We start from the raw sequence: 20,354 nt of genomic DNA on the forward strand, positions 1-20,354 counted from the left end.
ACCACAAAAAAAGGGGTATTATGTTCGGTGAGGGAAAAACTACCTGTAGTTTTCCTGAATCTGAGAAATAAAATGTGTGATGATGCGTGGGTTTCCCCCCGATAACAATTAATAATTTCTTAAAAAGTATTGGCTGCATACCCTTTCCCGCCAGAGGTTAGGATGCATTGGGAAACACCCCCTAGGGGGGATAAGGCGCTCACACGCTTGTAAGAACAAGGGCTCTACCCTCTCATGAGATGGCCGCCCTTAAGGATCCTGCTGATAGAAAGCAGGAGGGTATCCAAAAAAAGGTATTTACACACACACTGGTGTTATACTGCGACCAGCTATCGCCTCAGCCTGGAGGTGCAGTGCTGGGTTGGCATGGTCGGATTCCCTGACTGGAAATATTGATATCCTAGATAAGGATAGTATATTATTGCCTATAGAGCATTTAAAAGATGCATTTCTATATATGCATGATGCACAGCGGAATAATTGCCGACTGGCATCAAGTATAAGTGCGTTGTCCAATTCTACCAGTAAAATGGTCAGGTGATGCGGATTCCAAACGTCATTTGGAAGTATTGCCTTTGAAAGGGGACATTTGGGGTCGGTCTTTTAGACCTGGTGGCCACGGCAACAGCTGGGAAATCCACGTTTGTACCCCAGGTCGCCTCTCAAAATAAGACGCCGTATTATCAGGCGCAGTCCTTTGTTGGCAAGCGGACAAAAGGTTCCTCTTTTCTGCTCGTGACAGAGGGAGAGGAAAAAGGCTGCAGAGATCAGCCAGTTCCCAGGAACAGAAACTCTTTCCAGCCTCTGCCAAGCCCTCAGTATGACGCTAGGGCTTTACAAGCTCAGGCACGGTGGGGGCCCGTTCTCAATGAATTTCAGTGCGCAGTGGGCTCACTCGCAAGTAGACTCAGGTAATATCTCAGGGGTACATATTGGAATTCGAGACGTCTCCCCCTCGCCGTTTCCAAAAGTCGACTTTACCGACGTCTCCCTCGGACAGGGAGGCAGTTTTGGAAGCCATTCACAAGCTGTATTCCCAGCAGGTGATAATCAAGGTACCCCTCCTGCAACAGGGAACGGGGTATTATTCCACACTATTGTGGTACCGAAGCCAGACGGCTCGGTGAGACCGATTCTAAAATCTTTGAACACTTACATACAGAGGTTCAAATTCAAGATTGAGTCACTCAGAGCAGTGATTGCGAACCTGGAAGAAGGGGACTACATGATGTCTCGGGACATCAAGGATGCTTACCTTCATGTCAAAATTTACCCTTCTCACCAAGGGTACCTCAGGTTTATGGTACAGAACTGTCACTATCAGTTCAGACGCTGCCGTAGGGATGGTCCACGGCACCCCGGGTCTTTACCAAGGTAATGGCCGAAATGATGATGTTCCTTCGAAGGAAGGGAATTTTAGTTATCCCTTACTTGGACGATTCCCTGATAAGGGTAAGATCCAGGGAACAGTTGGAGGTCGGTGTAGCACTATCTCAGATAGTGTTGCGGCAGCACGATTGGATTCTCAATATTCCAAAATCGCAGCTGGTTCCGTCGACGTGTCTTCTGTTCCTAGGGATGATCCTGGACACAGTCCAGAAAAAGGTGTTTCTCCCGGAGGAGAAAGCCAGGGAGTTATCCGAGCTAGTCAGGAACCTCCTCAAACCGAGCCAAGTCTCAGTGCATCAATGCACAAGGGTTCTGGGTAAAATGGGGGTTTCCTACGAAGCAATCCCATTTGGCAGATTCCACGCAAGAACTTTCCAGTGGGACCTGCTGGACAAATGGTCCGGGTCGCATCTTCAGATGCATCAGCGGATAACCCTGTCACCAAGGACAAGGGTGTCCCTCCTGTGGTGGTTGCAGAGTGCTCATCTTCTAGAGGGCCGCAGATTCGGCATTCAGGACTGGGTCCTGGTAACCACGGATGCCAGCCTGCGAGGCTGGGGAGCAGTCACACAGGGAAGGAATATCCAGGACTTATGGTCAAGCCTGGAGACATCACTTCACATAAATATCCTGAAGCTAAGGGACATTTACAATGCTCTAAGCTTAGCAAGACCTTTGCTTCAAGGACAGCCGGTGTTGATCCAGTCGGACAACATCACGGCAGTCACCCACGTAAACAGACAGGGTGGCACAAGAAGCAGAAGGGCAATGACAGAAGCTGCAAGGATTCTTCGCTGGGCGGAAAATCATGGGATAGCACTGTCAGCAGTATTCATTCCGGGAGTGGACTACTGGGAAGCAGACTTCCTCAGCACGACCTCCACCCGGGGAGAGTGGGGACTTCACCCAGAAGTCTTCCACAGGATTATAAACCGTTGGGAAAAACTCGACAGGTATTGCGCCAGGTCCAGGGACCCTCAGGCAATAGCTGTAGACGCTCTGGTAACACCGTGGGTGTACCAGTCAGGGTATGTGTTTCCTCCTCTGCCTCTCATACCCAAGGTACTGAGATTGATAAGATGGTGAGGAGTAAGCACTATATTCGTGGCTCCGGATTGGCCAAGAAGGACTTGGTAACCGGAACTTCAAGAGATGCTCACGGAGGATCCGTGGCCTCTACCTCTAAGAAGGGACCTGCTCCAGCAAGGACCCTGTCTGTTCCAAGACTTACCGCGGCTGCGTTTGACGGCATGGCGGTTGAACGCCGGATCCTGAAGGAAAAAGGGCATTCCGGATGAAGTCATCCCTATCCTGATCAAAGCCAGGAAGGATGTAACCGCAAAAACATTATCACCGCAATTGGCGAAAATATGTTGCGTGGTGCGAGGCCAGTAAGGCCCGACGGTGGAAATTCGACTGGGTCGATTCCTACATTTCCTGCAAACAGGAGTGTCTATGGGCCTGAAATTGGGGTCCATTAAGGTTCAAATTTCGGCCCTGTCAATTTTCTTCCAAAAAGAACTAGCTTCAGTCCCTGAAGTTCAGACGTTTGTAAAAGGGGTACTGCATATACAGCCTCCTTTTGTGCCTCCAGTGGCACTTGGGATCTCAATGTAGTTTTTTTTTTGGATTCCAAAAGTCACATTGGTTTGAACCACTTAAATCTGTGGAGTTAAAATATCTCACATGGAAAGTGGTCATGCTGTTGGCCCTGGCCTGGGCCAGGCGCGTGTCAGAATTGGCGGCTTTATCCTGTAAAAGCCCTTATCTGATTTTCCATTCGGACAGGGCGGAATTGAGGACTCGTCCTCAATTTCTCCCTAAGGTGTTTTCAGCATTTCACTTAAACCAACCTATTGTGGTGCCTGCGGCTACTAGGGACTTGGAGGATTCCAAGTTGCTGGACGTAGTCAGGGCCCTGAAAATATATGTTTCCAGGACGGCTGGAGTCAGAAAATCTGACTCGCTGTTTATCCTGTATGCACCCAACAAGCTGGGTGCTCCTGCTTCTAAGCAGACGATTGCTCGTTGGATTTGCAGTACAATTCAGCTTGCACATTCTGTGGCAGGCCTGCCACAGCCAAAATCTGTAAAAGCCCATTCCACACGGAAAGTGGGCTCATCTTGGGCGGCTGCCCGAGGGGTCTCGGCTTTACAACTTTGCCGAGCAGCTACTTGGTCAGGGGCAAACACGTTTGCTAAATTCTACAAATTTGATACCCTGGCTGAGGAGGACCTGGAGTTCTCTCATTCGGTGCTGCAGAGTCATCCGCACTCTCCCGCCCGTTTGGGAGCTTTGGTATAATCCCCATGGTCCTTTCGGAGTCCCCAGCATCCACTAGGACGTTAGAGAAAATAAGAATTTACTTACCGATAATTCTATTTCTCATAGTCCGTAGTGGATGCTGGGCGCCCATCCCAAGTGCGGATTGTCTGCATTACTTGTACATAGTTATTGTTACAAAAATCGGGTTATTGTTGTTGTGAGCCATCTTTTCAGAGGCTCCTTCTGTTATCATGCTGTTAACTGGGTTCAGATCACAAGTTGTACGGTGTGATTGGTGTGGCTGGTAATGAGTCTTACCCGGGATTCAAAATCCTTCCTTATTGTGTACGCTCGTCCGGGCACAGTATCCTAACTGAGGCTTGGAGGAGGGTCATAGGGGGAGGAGCCAGTGCACACCAGCTAGTCCTAAAGCTTTTACTTTGTGCCCAGTCTCCTGCGGAGCCGCTATTCCCCATGGTCCTTTCGGAGTCCCCAGCATCCACTACGGACTATGAGAAATAGAATTATCGGTAAGTAAATTCTTATTTTAACCTTCACTTCCACCTTCAGTTCTTCCAAAATTAATTTTTTAGATATCTCTCTAGAAATAGTTGATAACTGTATCCACACGTCTAATTATACCAAGGACGTTGATCATAATTCCTATTTAAACTATAAAAGTGCACACCACCAGTCATGGAAGAACAATATCCCTAAAGGTCAATTGCTACGTACTAAAAGAAATTGTTCAACTACCCAAGGTTTTGAATTTCAGGCCAAAAGATTAATGGAATCTTTTAATGACAGGGACTATCCGCAATATTTATTAGAGAAAGCACTTTTAGAAGTAAATCAAGTAGATAGACACACACTCCTCCATCCGAAAACTAAAGCTTCTTCTGACAATAAGAAAGAACTGGCCTTTATATCGAGATTTAATAACCAATCTAATCAGATTAAAAATACCATCAAACTAAATTACCATATGCTTTTAAGCGATCCAATTTTGAATGGTATCCTTCCAGCCAAGCCAGAATTTATTTTCAAGAAAAACAGATCCCTAAAGAACATATTGGCACCCAGTCAATTAAAGAACCCCATAGGAAATCAACTATCGGGCATAAGAACAAACTCTGAAGGGGGGTGGTTAACAACCAAACCCAAGGGTTTCTATAAATGTGGAGCTAATAAATGTACAACATGTTCACATGTATGCAATAAAACCAAAAAGGTAGATATAGCTCTAGGGGAGAAATCTATTAATATTTCTACTTTCATCAATTGCAATACATCATGGGTCATATACCTACTGAAATGTGGATGTAATCTAAAATATGTCAGCAGAACGACTCGAGCATTGAAATGAAGATTCATGGAACATCGCAGAAATGTCACAAACGGGCTAATGAAACATAGCCTATCGAGACATTTTGTGTATCATCATAATAAAGATCCCAGTTCTTTGAAAGTTATTGGACTGGAGCACATTCCACCCACATGTCGAGGGGGGGATAGATATACTCGACTCTGTCGTCAAGAGATTTTCTGGACATTTCAGTTGAATTCTCTATGCCCCTGTGGCCTGAATGAAGCATTGGAACTAAATGCAGTACTCTGAATTCTGGGTCCAATTAATTAATTAATTATAAAACTAATATATTAATATTAAGCCATTGGTTGCAACATAGGGGTGGTTAATCATGTTTTATATTGGTCTTAGAATGGCCATTGGATGTGTGTTCATCAAGAAAATTATTGAATGTAACTACTAAGTAATTCCACAAGATGTCACTATATAGCTACGATGCAAGAACACTGGTGGTTTTATAACATGGATATATATATATATAATTGGGTCTATATATATCCATGTCAAATTATGTTTTGTGCAGGTTCTTGTAGATAAGATACTGTTAATACATTCTGTGTACATATAGGAGTGTTATGTAGGTCACGTATGTACATTCATACTAAAATCTGTGGCTGAAAGGATCCTGCTCCGATTTTAAGTCTTATTTGTCTAAACAAGAGTTTTTTGATTATACCAACTAAATGAGTTCACATTGAAAACACATAGGGCTCTCTCTCGAATTATTTATATAGATACCAACTGTACTGAACTAAGGGCATTTGAGCCCATTACATATGTGGGCTAGCGTGTCTGGGATTGCCAGGACGTTACGCACTTCCGGGAGTCGCGTCACGCAATGGGTCCGGTGACATGACCGCGACCTTGATGTGGCATTTGCGGCTCTCGCGAGCATTGGAGCCGGTCACGTGGACGCAAAGCCTAGTCACGTGACCGGCGTTCTTGATAATAACAACCTATCAGAGTCTGGTATGCGTTCCAGATACAGGAAACATACACATGCGGTCACATGATCGCGAAACTCTAACCAGGAAGTGTTTTTTATAATCCATATATCGAGCAAAAGAATTAATGAACAAAAGTGTTTTTAAGGTACATATACACTTGTCTCCTTAAATGAATAATAATTTAAACTGGATATAGTTTTATTTCTCTTGATATTTGTAAATTACAAAGTAAGTACAGCTGTAAAGAATGGGCAATCAGCACAGCCTTTATAAAGGGCATTTTCACAATGGACACATACACCTTGACAAAGCTGTTGATACAGCGAAACGCGTTGGTTTGCAGAGGCCTCCACTACAACCTCCATCTATATCCTGGAATACGCCTAGAAGTCCTTCCATGCTTTAAACGGGGAACTTGTTTGATGTCCGAGAGAAGAGTACAAGACCATGCTTTCAATAGGACTATACCTGTCCAAAATCAAGCTTTGAAGGTCCTCCATCCTACTCCATACGGACAAAATATCTCTACAAGTGCTATATACACCCCCTGGACTGTGGCATCTTTTTCCAAGGATTCTATAAAGGAGACTGTGTTTGGCTTCTAAATGTGGTAATATACTCAACAAATTGCTGTGCCATATTTGCCCTATTTTTATTATTATTTTTTTAATCATATATATACATATATTTCTTTGTTGCAACTATATGTTAATTTTTAACAAATAAAAAGTTATATTGTCTACATCCAGTTTATTGCGCTGTATATCCTTTCCTACAATTATTCTTTCGGGATTAACTATCCCTTAAACAGCTGCTTTGGAAAAACACCACATTTTGAAGCGCCGGGCCTATTACCTTGGTAATTTTTTCCTGCATACTTGCCAAGATTATGCAGGATGACACGGACACCGATTCTGACACTGCAGACGGTGATGGGGATGTGTCGAGGGGGACGGCATCCCTTGCTAAGGGAGTGCAGTTGATAATTGAAACCGTGAGGGATGTGTTACACATTACTGACACAACTCCTGAGCAGGTTAAGGAGTCCTTTTTCCCAGGCCGTAAAAAGGCCCCTCTCACCTTCCCAGCATCTAAGGAATTAAATGCTACCTTTGAAAAAGCCTGGGAAAATCCAGAGAAAAAATTCCAGATCCCTAAGAGGGTCTTGGTGGCTTTGCCCTTCCCAGAAGAAGATAGAAAAAAGTGGGAGTCTCCACCGATAGTCGACGCCTCTGTCTCCAGGCTGTCCAAACAGGTGGTATTACCAGTCCTAGGATCTACCGCGTTGAAGGACCCGGCAGATCTCAAGGTGGATGCTACGCTAAAATCCATTTACACGGCTTCAGGGTCTATACTGCGGCCAACTATAGCCTATTTATGGATTTCTAAGGCTATTGCCAGGTGGTCAATCACTCTGCATGAGGAATTGAATACGATGGATAAAGGTGACGTTGATTTATTTTTAAGCAATATTCAGGATTCTGCAGGGTTCTTGGTAGATTCCATGAAGGACCTGGGTTCCATGGCTGCGGGGATCTCCTCCATGTCCGTCTCGGCTCTCAGGGGTGTCTGGCTGCGCCAATGGTCTGCGGACGCGGAATCCAGGAAGAGTGTGGAGGGCCTACCATATACAGGCCAGGCTCTCTTTGGGGAGGTGCTGGATGCGTGGATTGCCATGGCTACCGCGGGTAAGTCTCCTTTTCTCCCCTCAGCTGCACCGGCTACGAAGAAGCCTTTTACACCAGCCACGTCACAGCCCTTTCGGACCGCAAGGCCTAGAAAGAACAAGCCTTCGAACACCTTCTTCAGAGGTGGTCGTGCTAAAGGAAAGAAGCCTGCTTCCGCTGGCTCTCAGAACCAGAAGCCTGCTTCTGATACCCCAAAGTCCACCGCATGACGGTGGACAGCTAGTCCTGGAGGAAGGTAAGGTGGGTGCAAAACTCTGGCATTTCAGCCACGTCTAGGTGTCGTCTGGCCTGGACCCCTGGGTACTGGATATAGTGTCCAGATGGTACAGGTTGGAGTTTCAAGATCTCCCGCCTCACTATTCTTCAAGTCAGGCTTGCCAGCTCTGCCGGCAGACAGAACAATTCTTCTGGAAGCTATCCAAAAATTGGTGTCCAGGATCATTGTTGCAGTTCCACCTCATCAGTGGAACAAAGGTTACTATTCGAACCTTTTTCGTTGTACCGAAGCCGGATGGTTCGGTACGGCCAATTCTGAACTTAAAATCTCTGAACCCCTACCTCAGGGAGTTCAAATTCAAGATGGAGTCTCTGAGAGCTGTCATCTCAGGTCTGACGGAGGGGGAGTTCCTGGTGTCCCTTGACATCAAGGATGCGTACCTTCACATTTCCATCTGGTCACCGCATCAGGCATATCTGAGGTTTGCACTGTTGGACGATCACTATCAGTTGCAGGCGCTGCCGTTTGGCCTCTCCACAGCACCAAGGGTCTTCACCACGGGGATGGCGGAGATGATGATTCTTCTCTGCAAGCAGGGGGTGAACATAATTCTGTATCTGGACTATCTCCTGATCAAGGCGTCATCCAGGGAGAAGTTGTTGCGATCCATTGCTCTCACGACACATCTGCTCAAAAAGCACAGTTGGATTCTGAACCTTCCAAAGTCTGGAGCCGACAAGGAGGCTGTCTTTCCTGGGGATGCTCCTAGACACAGAAGTGCAGAGGGTGTTTCTACCGGTGGAGAAAGCATTGGTGATTCAGTCAATGGTCCGGGATGTCTTAAAGCCTACCCGGGTATTGCTTCATCAGTGCATCCGCCTTCTGGGGAAGATGGTTGCCTCCTATGAGGCTCTACAGTACGGAAGGTTCATGCTCGATCCTTTCAGCTGGATCTCTTGGACCAGTGGTCGGGATCTCACCTACACATGCACCAGAGGATACGTCTGTCACCGAAAGCCAGGATTCCACTCCTCTGGTGGCTACAACTGCCACACTTTCTGGAAGGCCGAAGGTTCGGAGTTCAGGACTGGATCCTTCTAACCACAGATGCAAGTGTAAGAGGTTGGTGAGCAGTCGCTCAGGGGGAAACCTTTCAAGGAAGGTGGTCGGATCTGGAATCCCTTCTCCCGATAAACATTCTGGAACTAAGAGCCGTGTACAACTGCAAGCAGCACACCTTCTACAGGATCGGGCTGTTCAGGTGCAGTCGGACAATGTGACCTCAGTGGCCTACATAAACCAACAAGGCGGAACGAAGTGCAGGGCTGCCATGTCAGAGCTGTTAAGAATCCTTCTCTGGGCAGAAAGGCACGCGGTGGCAATCTTCATACCGGATGTAGACAACTGGGAAGCAGACTTCCTCAGCAGACACGATCTCCATCCAGGAGAGTGTGGCCTCCATCTGGAGGATGTTTGAGGAGGTAACCGGTTGGTGGGGTATCCTCACATAGACGTGATGGCCTCCCGCCTCAACAAGAAGCTGCAGAGGTTTTGTTCCAGGTCGAGAGACCCACAGGCAGTGGCGGTGGACGCACTGGTAACACCGTGGGTGTTCACGTCAGTGTATGTGTTACCTCCACTTCCTCTGATACCAAAAGTTCTTCAACTGGTAAGAAGAACAAAAGTTCTGGCAATCCTCATTGCTCCAGACTGGCAACGGAGGGCTTCTGCTGGAGGATCCAAGGCCCTTACCTCTTCGGTAGGATCTGCTACTGCAGGGGCCGTTCGGTTATCAAGACTTACCACGGCTACGTTTGACGGCATGGCGGTTGAACGCCAGATCTTAGCTCGGAAGGGTATCCTGAGTGAGTTCATTCCTACCCTGATACACAGGCTAGGAAGGGGGTAATGTCTAAACATTACCATCACATTTGGAGAAAATATGTTTCTTGGTGTGAGTCCAAGAAATTTCCTGCGGTGGAGTTTCATCTTGGACATTTTCTCCTTTTCCTGCAAGCAGGTGTGGATATGGGACTGACATTGGGCTCCATCAAGGTCCAGATCTCTGCTTTGTCCATCTTCTTCCAAAAACAATTGGCTGTCCTCCCTGAGGTTCAGACCTTTTTGAAAGAGGGTTCTGCACATCCAGCCTCCCGCCGCCGGCTCCCTGGGATCTTGATGTGATGTTACAGTTCCTGCAATCAGCTTGGTTTGAGCCTCTACAGGAGGCTGATATCAAGTTTCTCACGTGGAAGGCGGTCACTTTGTTAGCCTTGGCTTCTGCATGACGTGTGTCTGAATTTGGAGCTTTATCTTGTAAAGGTCCCTATCTGATCTTCCATGAAGACAAGGCAGAACTTAGGACTCGTCCACAGTTCCTGCTAAGGTTGTATCGGCTTTCCATATCAACCAACCTATTGTGGTGCCAGTGGCTACTGACTCCTCAATTGCTTCAAAGGCCTTGGATGTTGTTAAGGCTTTGAAGATTTATGTGAAGAGGACGGCTCATCATAGGAAAAGTGACTCACTGTTCCTCTATGATCCCAAGAAAATTGTGTGTCCTGCTTCTAAGCAGTCGATCTCACGCTGGATCAGGTTCACTATCCAGCATGCTTATTCCACAGCAGGATTGCCGTGTGCAAGATCTGTAAAGGCCCACTCTACTCGTAAAGTAGGCTCTTCCTAGGGCGGCTGCCCGGGGTGTCTCGGCTGTACAACTTTGCCGAGCAGCTACTGGGTCGGGGTCTAACACGTTTGCCAAGTTATACAGGATCGATACTTTGGCCTCTGATAACCTCAAGTTTGGTCAAGCAGTATCTCCGCGCTCTCCCTCCCATACTGGGAGCTTTGGCACATCCCCATGATACTAATGTGGACCCCAGCATCCTCTAGGACGATAGAGAAAATAGGAGTTTCATTACCTACCAGTAAATCCTTTTCTCGTCGTCCGTAGAGGATGCTGGGCGCCCGCCCAGCACTTTGTTTTCCTGCATTGGTTTTATAGTTCAGTACTGCCTGGTTCCTAGGTAAGTTCTGCATTTTTTACTGATTCAGCTGTTGCTGAGTGTTTTCCGGCATGTTAGCCGGATTTGCCTTTTGTGTGAGCTGGTATGCATCTCGCCACTATCTGTGTAATTCCTTCTCTCGAAGTATGTCGTCTCCTCGGGCACAGTTTCTAGACTAAGTCTGGTAGGAGGGGCATAGAGGGAGTAGCCAGCCCACACTATTAAACTCTTAAAGTGCCAATTGCTTCTCATGGACCCGTCTATACCCCATGGTACTAATATGGATCCCAGCAACCTCTACGGACTAAGAGAAGAGGATTAAAATCCTATTATTCCAGTTAGATCAGTGAAAGGCTGGTGTGATAGTCCGCTATTAATAAAAAGGTAATTGGTAGCGTATATTTTAAATATATATGTTAGAAGGAGAAGTTGATACAATGTAGTTAAATGTCACAGTTGCTTCGAATAACGTATATTTACTACTGCAACAAAAGTTACAAGCAGTTACAATTGGTGTGGTCGGTCAGCTACAATTTATTATTAAACAAGCAACTGTGACATTTAACTACATTGTATCAACTTCTAATGGACCCTACACACACGGCGACTGGCCACTGAGCTGCCCGACGGCGGATACGGCTATCGCACGACCCAGCGGCGGGGGGTGGTGACGGGGGGAGTGAAGTTTTTTCACTCCCCCTGTCACCCAGCTCCATAGCCCTGCATGCTAATATGGACAAGATTGTCCATATTGGTCTGCAGGTATAAACGAGCCGGCAGCAACGATGAACGATGAAAGTTATGAACGGTATCTTGTTCATTAATGAATGAGATTGTTCATATCTTTCAGTGAATAAGTGTCTAGGGCCCTTAACATAGCGTGACAAATGGGCATTCAGCCCTATACCAAGGATATTCATTTATATTATACACTACTAATTACCTTTTTATTAATAGCGGACTATCACACCATCCTTTCTCTGATCTAATTGAATAACCTGTGTTATGGTATTTGTTCCTTTTTTATATTTATAGGTATAATTTGTATATATGTATTAATAAATTGTATTGATTAATCCCAGCTCTCTGGATACATGGCCATGAATTAAGACTGTATCCCCACCTCTGTGAGCGCTGCTTTCCACCCTTTTTTTTTTCCTATTGAATTTTTAAAGGTCTCACGCAGACCTTTCCGGCAGCGCACCAGGGAGTTGTGCTATAGTCCTCTGTTTAGAGTCCCTCGCGCTCCTATCAATTTCCTTCTTTTTTCAGACCATATTCTACCACTGTGAGAATTGAATACCTCTGATTGTAGCTATCCCCAGCCCTCTCCTTTGCATCACTGACCAAACAGATAAGTACGCCAGTGGGGGACATGACACATTATTTACTTTTATTTTTTATTTCAGGAGAAAAGCCGTACAAATGTACATGGGAGGGATGCACATGGAAATTTGCCAGATCAGATGAATTGACTCGGCATTTTCGTAAACACACAGGCATTAAGCCTTTCACGTGTTCGTACTGTGATCGAACCTTTTCCCGCTCAGACCATCTGTCCCTGCACCGTAGGAGGCACATTATGATGTGACAGGGCTCACGGACATGTTGTGGCATGGCAGGACTGAAGGATACTTTGATTTTTCATCTACTTCTTCTGACTTCACTGATGGATACAATGTCTCCTCTCTGCAATATGTGGTTAAAATTTCACCTTTGTTATTTTATATTCAACTATTGCTGCCTATTGTTTCTTTCCAGCACCTCTCTATCAAGTTTCCTTTCATTTTACCATATTGTACTCTAGTTACCTCATCTTTTTATTTCTTATTTATTTTTTCCTTGTCCTGTCTGTTCCTGTCACCCCGCACTAGCACAAAAGCACAGTATTGAAGAACCCTTTTTCCTACTCCACCAGCATCTTTGCTTCCCTTTACTCCTACGGGAGTGTGACAGACATATACTTCCCTACCTCCCTCAGGCTTGGACATTATAAAGCTTAAAGAATACTCTTTAAGCCTCTGAGATGCAGGAGGAATTGCAGCAGTGAGTGCTTATCCTCACTCACATGAAGCTGGATGATTGATTTTACATTTTAAAAACAGCAATACCAGAGTTCAGCACCTGAAAGTTTTCATAACACATAATTTTGGACTCTTGTACACAAATGGCAAACAATCTGTAGTATATATAGGTAATGCAAATGCTACATCAGACATGCCACTGTTTTAGGGTCACTTTAAAAGTAATGGGATTTGTCCCTTATTTAACATATTAATAGTTAGGCGCTAAAAATGAATTTGTATTTACTTTTTAACTGTCTTTACCCTTCTTTTTATATTAGTTTTTATTTTACAAAATGTGTGCATATAGCTTCCAGACTGCAGGAGGTGTGTGTGCACACACAAACACACACATCCATCCTGTACTGAGGTGGACTGATGTTACACAAAGGTAAAATTTAGGAGCATGAACTCCTCTGTGTCCACCCACAGGTGCATCTACATGTACAGTATATATGTAATTATTTATATATGCTACATTACTGGCGCATACACACATAAATTATGCCAATCATTTTGACTCTAAAGTAATAGTCTTAAACTCAATCTAATGGTTCTCATGCCTTGTAAGTTATCAACTTTTTTCTGAAGGAGTTAAGGTGTGTGGTAGCATTTGCATTTTAGTTTGTGGGAAATGGGGGAGCATTTTAAGTCTTTCTTCATTTATAATTCCTGTTCTAAACTATCTTACAGCTGCTCTTCTTTCCTCTCTGTCTTTTCTCAAGAAGCTCTGACCTGGGAAAAGCGTGAGAAACGCAACCAACAGAAGAAAGGGACAATTTTGTGGAACACTTTACTGTGACTTAGCTCTGCCAGCATTGGAAGGGAGGGAATTGGTATAAATAAATAATATTGAGGAGAATGTGACAGTCTTTGTCATTGTTTGAAGCTTTTCTTTTAGGTTGAGTCTTGGAGGGGGGGGGGGGGGGGGAGGAGTGTGTTTTTTGTTTGTGTGGATATCATGAGTGTGCTTCCGAGTGAATGGTCGCTACATAACATTGGCATTTTTTACATTTCATTTATTGGAGTTTATCACAAAAAGAAATGTCCTAAAAGAAGTTGAAATTATTGATATGGATCATGTGTTAACTTCACTTTTATTGCAAATCAATATAATCTGCCAGTGTTTGCTTTGTGCTTAGGTGTACGCATATTTTTCATGATAATGGTTTTGTTTATTGCAAAAAATGTATTGTTGGATCATGAAAAAATGAAAAGCTTTCATACAGATTGAGAACACCGCTGTCCATTTTCAGTGTTATGTTGCTCTCTCCGTAGCAGTATAGGCCCCAATGGAATGACCTTCGATTAGCTGTTCCCAGATGATTCTGGAAATAGTAACTAGATCTAAAGCAACAATTAGTTTTAAAGGGGCATACACACAGTGCAATTTTAACTACCGATAATGACTATATAGTCTAAATCGGTAGTAAACTTAGTGCATATTGCATCGTGTGTATACAGCTTGTGATGCCGTTGCACGCTCCCGTGGGGTCGGCATCGCAAGTAAAAATAGACTGTGCAGGCAGGTCAATGTTGATTATAAAGTGTCCAATCTAGTACATTGTATAGTCACAACTGACTATAGCTAAAATTGCATCATGTGTATAGTTAATATCGGTTGATCTTGGCTCTGGGGTGATCAAGGGAAATTGCATAGTGCAAATCTGCCACAAAAGCAGAATCGCACAGTGTGTATGCCCCTTTTGGCACAATCAACCTGGTTTGTCTTAAAATTAATTGCCACTTTAAATGTAGTGGCTATATCACCAGAAGATTGCCAGGACCAGCAAATTTGAGCCTATTTCATTTACAGTAGGTCATAAGCTCATACGCAGCAGCTATAAGTTAAAGCTGGTTACAGCAAGTCCATTTTGCACCTAGTTTTCATTACAGCTTCAGTTTTCATTACTGCTTCCTATAGAGAGACCCAAGCAGAACCTAGGTTAGGAGCACTTGTCCCAACTATTGTATATGTAAGAAAGAGGACTGTGCTCCATACAAGAAATAGTAAAGACCGGAGGGGAACGGCCCCAGCAAAATAATATTTTAAGGGAAAGGGAGTACAGTCAAAATATATACAGTATATTTGTTACGTGTGTGTGTTTTGCACTTCTGCTTCTGTATATTGAATGGGCCCAGGTGTCTTCCAAACCTCCTAAGATTGAACAGGTGTCCCTCAAGGACTTGAAAAGAAGAAAAGATACTGTAACATAGATATGTATGACATTTCAGTTATTTACGAAACTTTCGTAAGGGGAGAAGGGGATTAAAAACAACATTCAGCGAATAAGGCTCATCTTATAGTCATTTGCAACCCAAGTGAACTCTTACTGTTCTAACAGGGCACTCTTGCACTCAATGATCTCTTTGGTGAGATCCCCACAATGTAAATGACAATGCATGGGTGACTTCAGCAACAGAGATAATAAATGGGCAAATGTAATAGCTTCCAACTTGCAGGCATCCACGAGTCTGCACAATGTTTTAAAGGTGCAATCATTTAAAAGGCAAGACCAACCTGATTTACCCTTTTAAATGATTGCCCCTCTAGAGTGTTCGGCGGACTCATCGAAAACTTACCGAAGCCTGCAAGTTGCATGCTGTTGCACTTACCCCAAATATTCAGTTATACATCTGTATCACAGCATGGACCCTGTTGTGGTTAGCATTACTGCCTCACAGCACTGAGGTCATGGGTTCAATTCCTACTGTAGCCCCAACTGTGGGGAGTTTGTATATTCTCCCCGTGCTTGCGTGGGTTTCTGCTGTGGGGTACACTGGGCTCCACAAGGATAGACATTGGGGTGTAGAGTAGGATCTTGATCCGAGGCACCAACAGGTTCAAAGCTTTGACTGTTCCCAGAATGCACAGCGCCGCCTCCTCTATAACCCCGCCTGCAGTAAGCAGGCACATAACAGTCTAAGAGGTTGGGGCACGGTGCTGGAGCAATACTCCCTTCAGGGTCGGTGGACCAAGGAGGAGTCCCTCCTCTCGATTAACATTCTGGAATTGCGGGCGGTCTTCAATGCGTTGAACCTAGCCCAGCATTTAATTCACAACTGTCCTGTTCAAGTACAGTCGGACAACGTCACCACAGCTTACATATATCATCAAGGCGGCACTCGAAGCCATTTGGCAATAAATGAAGTCTCACGGATTCTACAGTGGGCAGAACGCCATCTACCGGCCATATCGGCAATCTTCATTCCGGGAGTCCTGAATTGGGAAGCAGACTTTCTCAGTCGTCAGGACGTGCATGCCGGCGAGTGGGGCCTCCATCCAGAAGTGTGTCAACTCCTAGTGGAAAAGTGGGGTCTCCGAGACATAGATCTGATGGCGTCTCGACACAATCACAAGGTTTCGGTCTTCGGAGCAAGGACAAGGGATCTTCAAGCAGCATTCGTGGATGCACTGGCGGTGCCGTGGAGGTTTCGGCTGCCGTACGTGTTCCCTCCGGTGTCATTCCTGCCCAGGATAATTCGGAAGTTCAAGCAAAAAAAAAGGAATTCTGCTTCTCATAGCTCCAGCGTGGCCCAGACGGCACTGGTTCTCAGACCTGCAGGGCCTATCATCAGAGCGTCCAATTCTACTTCCACAACGCCCAGACCTCCTCGTCAGGGCCCCTGTGTCTACCAGGACCTAGCCCGGTTGTCTTTGACGGCGTGGCTCTTGAAGCTTCCGTCTTAAGGGCTAAAGGGTTTTCTGAGGCGGTCATTCAAACTATGTTGCGGGCCCGGAAACCGGCTTCGGCTCGGATTTACTATAGGGTCTGGCATTCTTACTTTGTTTGGTGCGCATCTAACGATTATGACGCTTCCAAGTTTAGTATAGCCAAGTTGTTGGCTTTTCTTCAGCAGGGCCTGGACTTAGGCCTACATCTGGCCTCCCTCAAGGTTCATATTTCTGCCTTGTTGGTGTGGTTTCAGAGCAAAATTGCAGCCTTACCTGATGTGCATACCTTTACTCAGGGTGTGTTGCATATCCAACCTCCCTATGTCCCGCCTGTGGCTCCTTGGGACTTGTCGGTGGTTTTGGAGGCGTTACAAGAGTCTCCGTTTGAACCTCTTGGTTCAGCTGATCTTAAGTGGCTTTCCCTTAAGGTGGTGTTTCTGCTAGCTATTGCTTCAGCTAGAAGAGTGTCGGATTTGGGTGCCTTGTCCTGTAGTTCCCCCCATATCTGATATTTCACCGTGACCGGGCGGTTCTTAGGACTCGTCCCGGATATTTACCTAAGGTGGTTTCCTCGTTCCACCTTAACCAGGAGATTGTGGTTCCTGCACTTGTTTCTCCTGATCTGTCACCCAAAGAGAAGTCTTTGGATGTGGTACGGGCTCTCCGTATCGATGTGAAGAGAACTGCTTCCATTAGGAAATCTGATTCTCTCTTTGTACTGTTTGAATTTCACAAACGGGGCTGGCCTGCTCACAAGCAGACTTTGGCCAGATGGATTAGAATGGTGATTGCACATGCTTATGTGAGGGCTGGTCTGTCGGCTCCTGCTCACATTACGGCCCATTCTACTCGGTCTGTTGGACCTTCTTGGGCAGCCCGCCGTGGTGCGACCCTTGAACAATTGTGCAAGGCGGTTACGTGGTCTTCAGTGAACACGTTCATAAGGTTCTATGCCTTCGATACTACCGCTTCCCAGGATGCTTCCTTTGGACGCCGGGATCTTGTGCCCGTTACAGTGCGTCCCCTCCCATAAGGAACTGCTTTAGGACACCCCCATTGTCCAATCCTTGTGGAGCCCAGTGTACCCCACAGCAGAAAACGAGATTTATGGTAAGAACTTACCTTTGTTAAATCTCTTTCTGCGAGGTACACTGGGCTCCACAAGGCGCCCACCCTGACGCACTTAGCTTCTTTGAATTGGTTTGGCATTAGCCGCTGACACTTCTCCTGTCGTGAGAGTGTGGTGTATGTGGCTACTAACCGTTGTCGTCTCTTTTCCTGCTACTGCATTGGGCTGGTTAACTAAAAACTGAGCTCCTGTGCAGGGAAGCGGGGTTATAGAGGAGGCGGTGCTGTGCATTCTGGGAACAGTCAAAGCTTTGAGCCTGTTGGTGCCTCGGATCAAGATTCTCCTCTACACCCCAATGTCTATCCTTGTGGAGCCCAGTGTACCTTGCAGAAAGAGATTTAACAAAGGTAAGTTCTTACCATAAATCTCGTTTTCATCCAGGTACTCCGGTTTCTTCCTGCAATCCAAAAATATACTGGTAGGTTAATTGGCTCCAAACAAAATTAACCCTAGTGTGAATGTGTGTGCGTGTACATGTGGTAGGGAATATAGATTGTATACAGATATGTGTGTGCTATATAAATAACTTGTAATAAATAATACCACTGTAACTATATTGAATAAATGCACATGCAGAACAAATTAACACATTACAGTCTGCAGGCTCGTCACCATAGTGGTAATATAAGGATGTGCTTGCATGCTAAATAGTAGCTCCTAGATCCTGTGTCTGATCACATGCCCGTTACACATATTTATCACTATATTGAACACTATGAACCCATATGAATAACATTATACGTAAACCTCATGAACAGGCTGCATGACATCTACAAATATTGGCCCTCATTCCGAGTTGTTCGCTCGCAAGCTGTTTTTAGCAGATTTACTCACGCTAAGCCGCCGCCTACTGGGAGTGAATCTTGGCATCTTAAAATTGCGAACGACGTATTCGCAATATTGCGAATACACCTCTCTTAGCAGTTTCTGAGTAGCTCCAGACTTACTCGGCATCTGCGATCAGTTCAGTGCTTGTCGTTCCTGGTTTGACGTCACAAACACACCCAGCGTTCGCCCAGACACTCCTCCGTTTCTTCAGCCACTCCCGCGTTTTTCCCAGAAACGGTAGCGTTTTTCCGCACACACCCATAAAACGGCCAGTTTCCGCCCAGTAACACCCACTTCCTGTCAATCACACTACGATCACCATAACGATGAAAAAGCCGTGAGTAAAATTCCTAACTACATAGCAAATTTACTTGGCGCAGTCGCACTGCGGACATTGCGCATGCGCACTAAGCGGAAAATCGCTGCGATGCGAAAAAAATTACAGAGCGAACAACTCGGAATGACCACCATTATAAAATGGTCAAAATACTGTTTATGTTGGTGTGGGTCAGCTGTTAACTAAGTTCAGGACATCGGATATCAAGCTGTCAGGCTATGGAATGTAGCATATAGGAGCTGACTCCTATGGGATAATACAACTTGTTGGGGCTGTATAGCCTGCTAATTGTAGAACGTTTTAAACTGTACTCAAATGTGTATATTACAGCTCCACTCTCTCCATCTGAATTATGCATAGCGTATAGCACTGTATAATATTGTTGTCTGATTGCTCAAAGCCTTTGGGGTCTATTCAGTGCATGTCGGATCCTCTCCGACGGAGAGGATCCGACAATGCAGTATTCAATTTGCGGGCAAATCCGTCTGGTTTTGCCAGTTTTCGACAATGCCAATCCAACTTTTTTAAAGTCGGATTGACATTGTCGAAAACTGGACTAAAACCTATCTGATCTGTCCGCAAATCCGACAAAACACGTGACTCTGCTGCTAATCCGCCGATCCACATGTTTTCCGACAGGTTGGTAAAATGTACTGTTGAATAGGTCAAATCATGATTCAACCTAAAAAAGTCGGAAACTGACGTCTTTCCGACTAGACGGCAGTTTCGACTTCAATTGAATAGACCCCTTAGTTGTAATAATGTAAATTCATATTTGCCTACTGTGTTGAATATAATGAAGTCTCTGGGCTTTGTTGACTAATCTGGGGCTTTTCTGCCAGTGATTACAGTATCTACATTGTGTCCCCCAAGAATTTAAAACGTCTAGTGCAAACTACTTCTGGTTTGATACTTATTAGCATTGCTTTTTTAAATTCAGATGGCCAAAATGCAGATAATGGGCGGCTTTGAAATGTTGTTGTTTAGTAAATATACACTATGGACCTAATTCATGCTTGTACATGGTGCCCAAAAACACAGGCGTGTCATGGTCATTTTCAAGACGTGTATCTACTGGTATCCGGACTATAGATCTACACTAAAAAGGTCTACAGTCAATAGGCCTACCACTAATGGTAGACATGCGTTAGGTCGACATGGTCAGAAAGTCGACATGACAATGGTCGACATTTTTTTTTTCCAACTTTTTCATACTTTACCAGCAACATGGACTACAATTGGGAATAGCAACCTGTGCCGAGCGCAGCGGTAGCACACCTAGCCTGAAGTGCGAGCTATGCGAGGGGACGCGGTACACTAATGGGGCTTGTTTGTGGCAGAAAAATAACAAAACACAAAAAAAAATTGTCAACCTTCTCTAATGTCCTAGGGGATACTGGGATGATCTTAGTCTCATGGGGTATAGATGGGGTCCATTGG

General features: G+C 45.2%; 1 protein-coding gene across 2 annotated transcripts in view; it reads left to right on the top strand.

Annotated features, from left to right (window-relative positions):
• The window catches only part of LOC134948779 (Krueppel-like factor 12), a 348,760-nt gene extending 334,954 nt beyond the window's left edge, over positions 1–13,806 (top strand). For both annotated transcript variants that reach the window (XM_063936999.1, XM_063937000.1), the window contains exon 6: positions 12,291–13,806. In XM_063936999.1, the coding sequence (XP_063793069.1) occupies positions 12,291–12,472 (182 nt within the window). In that variant the 3' untranslated portion in view covers positions 12,473–13,806. The remainder of the gene's footprint in view (positions 1–12,290) is intronic.
• Positions 13,807–20,354: the final 6,548 nt, after the last annotated feature.

The sequence above is a fragment of the Pseudophryne corroboree genome, chromosome 8 (assembly GCF_028390025.1).
Source record: "Pseudophryne corroboree isolate aPseCor3 chromosome 8, aPseCor3.hap2, whole genome shotgun sequence".
Taxonomy (NCBI): domain Eukaryota; kingdom Metazoa; phylum Chordata; class Amphibia; order Anura; family Myobatrachidae; genus Pseudophryne; species Pseudophryne corroboree.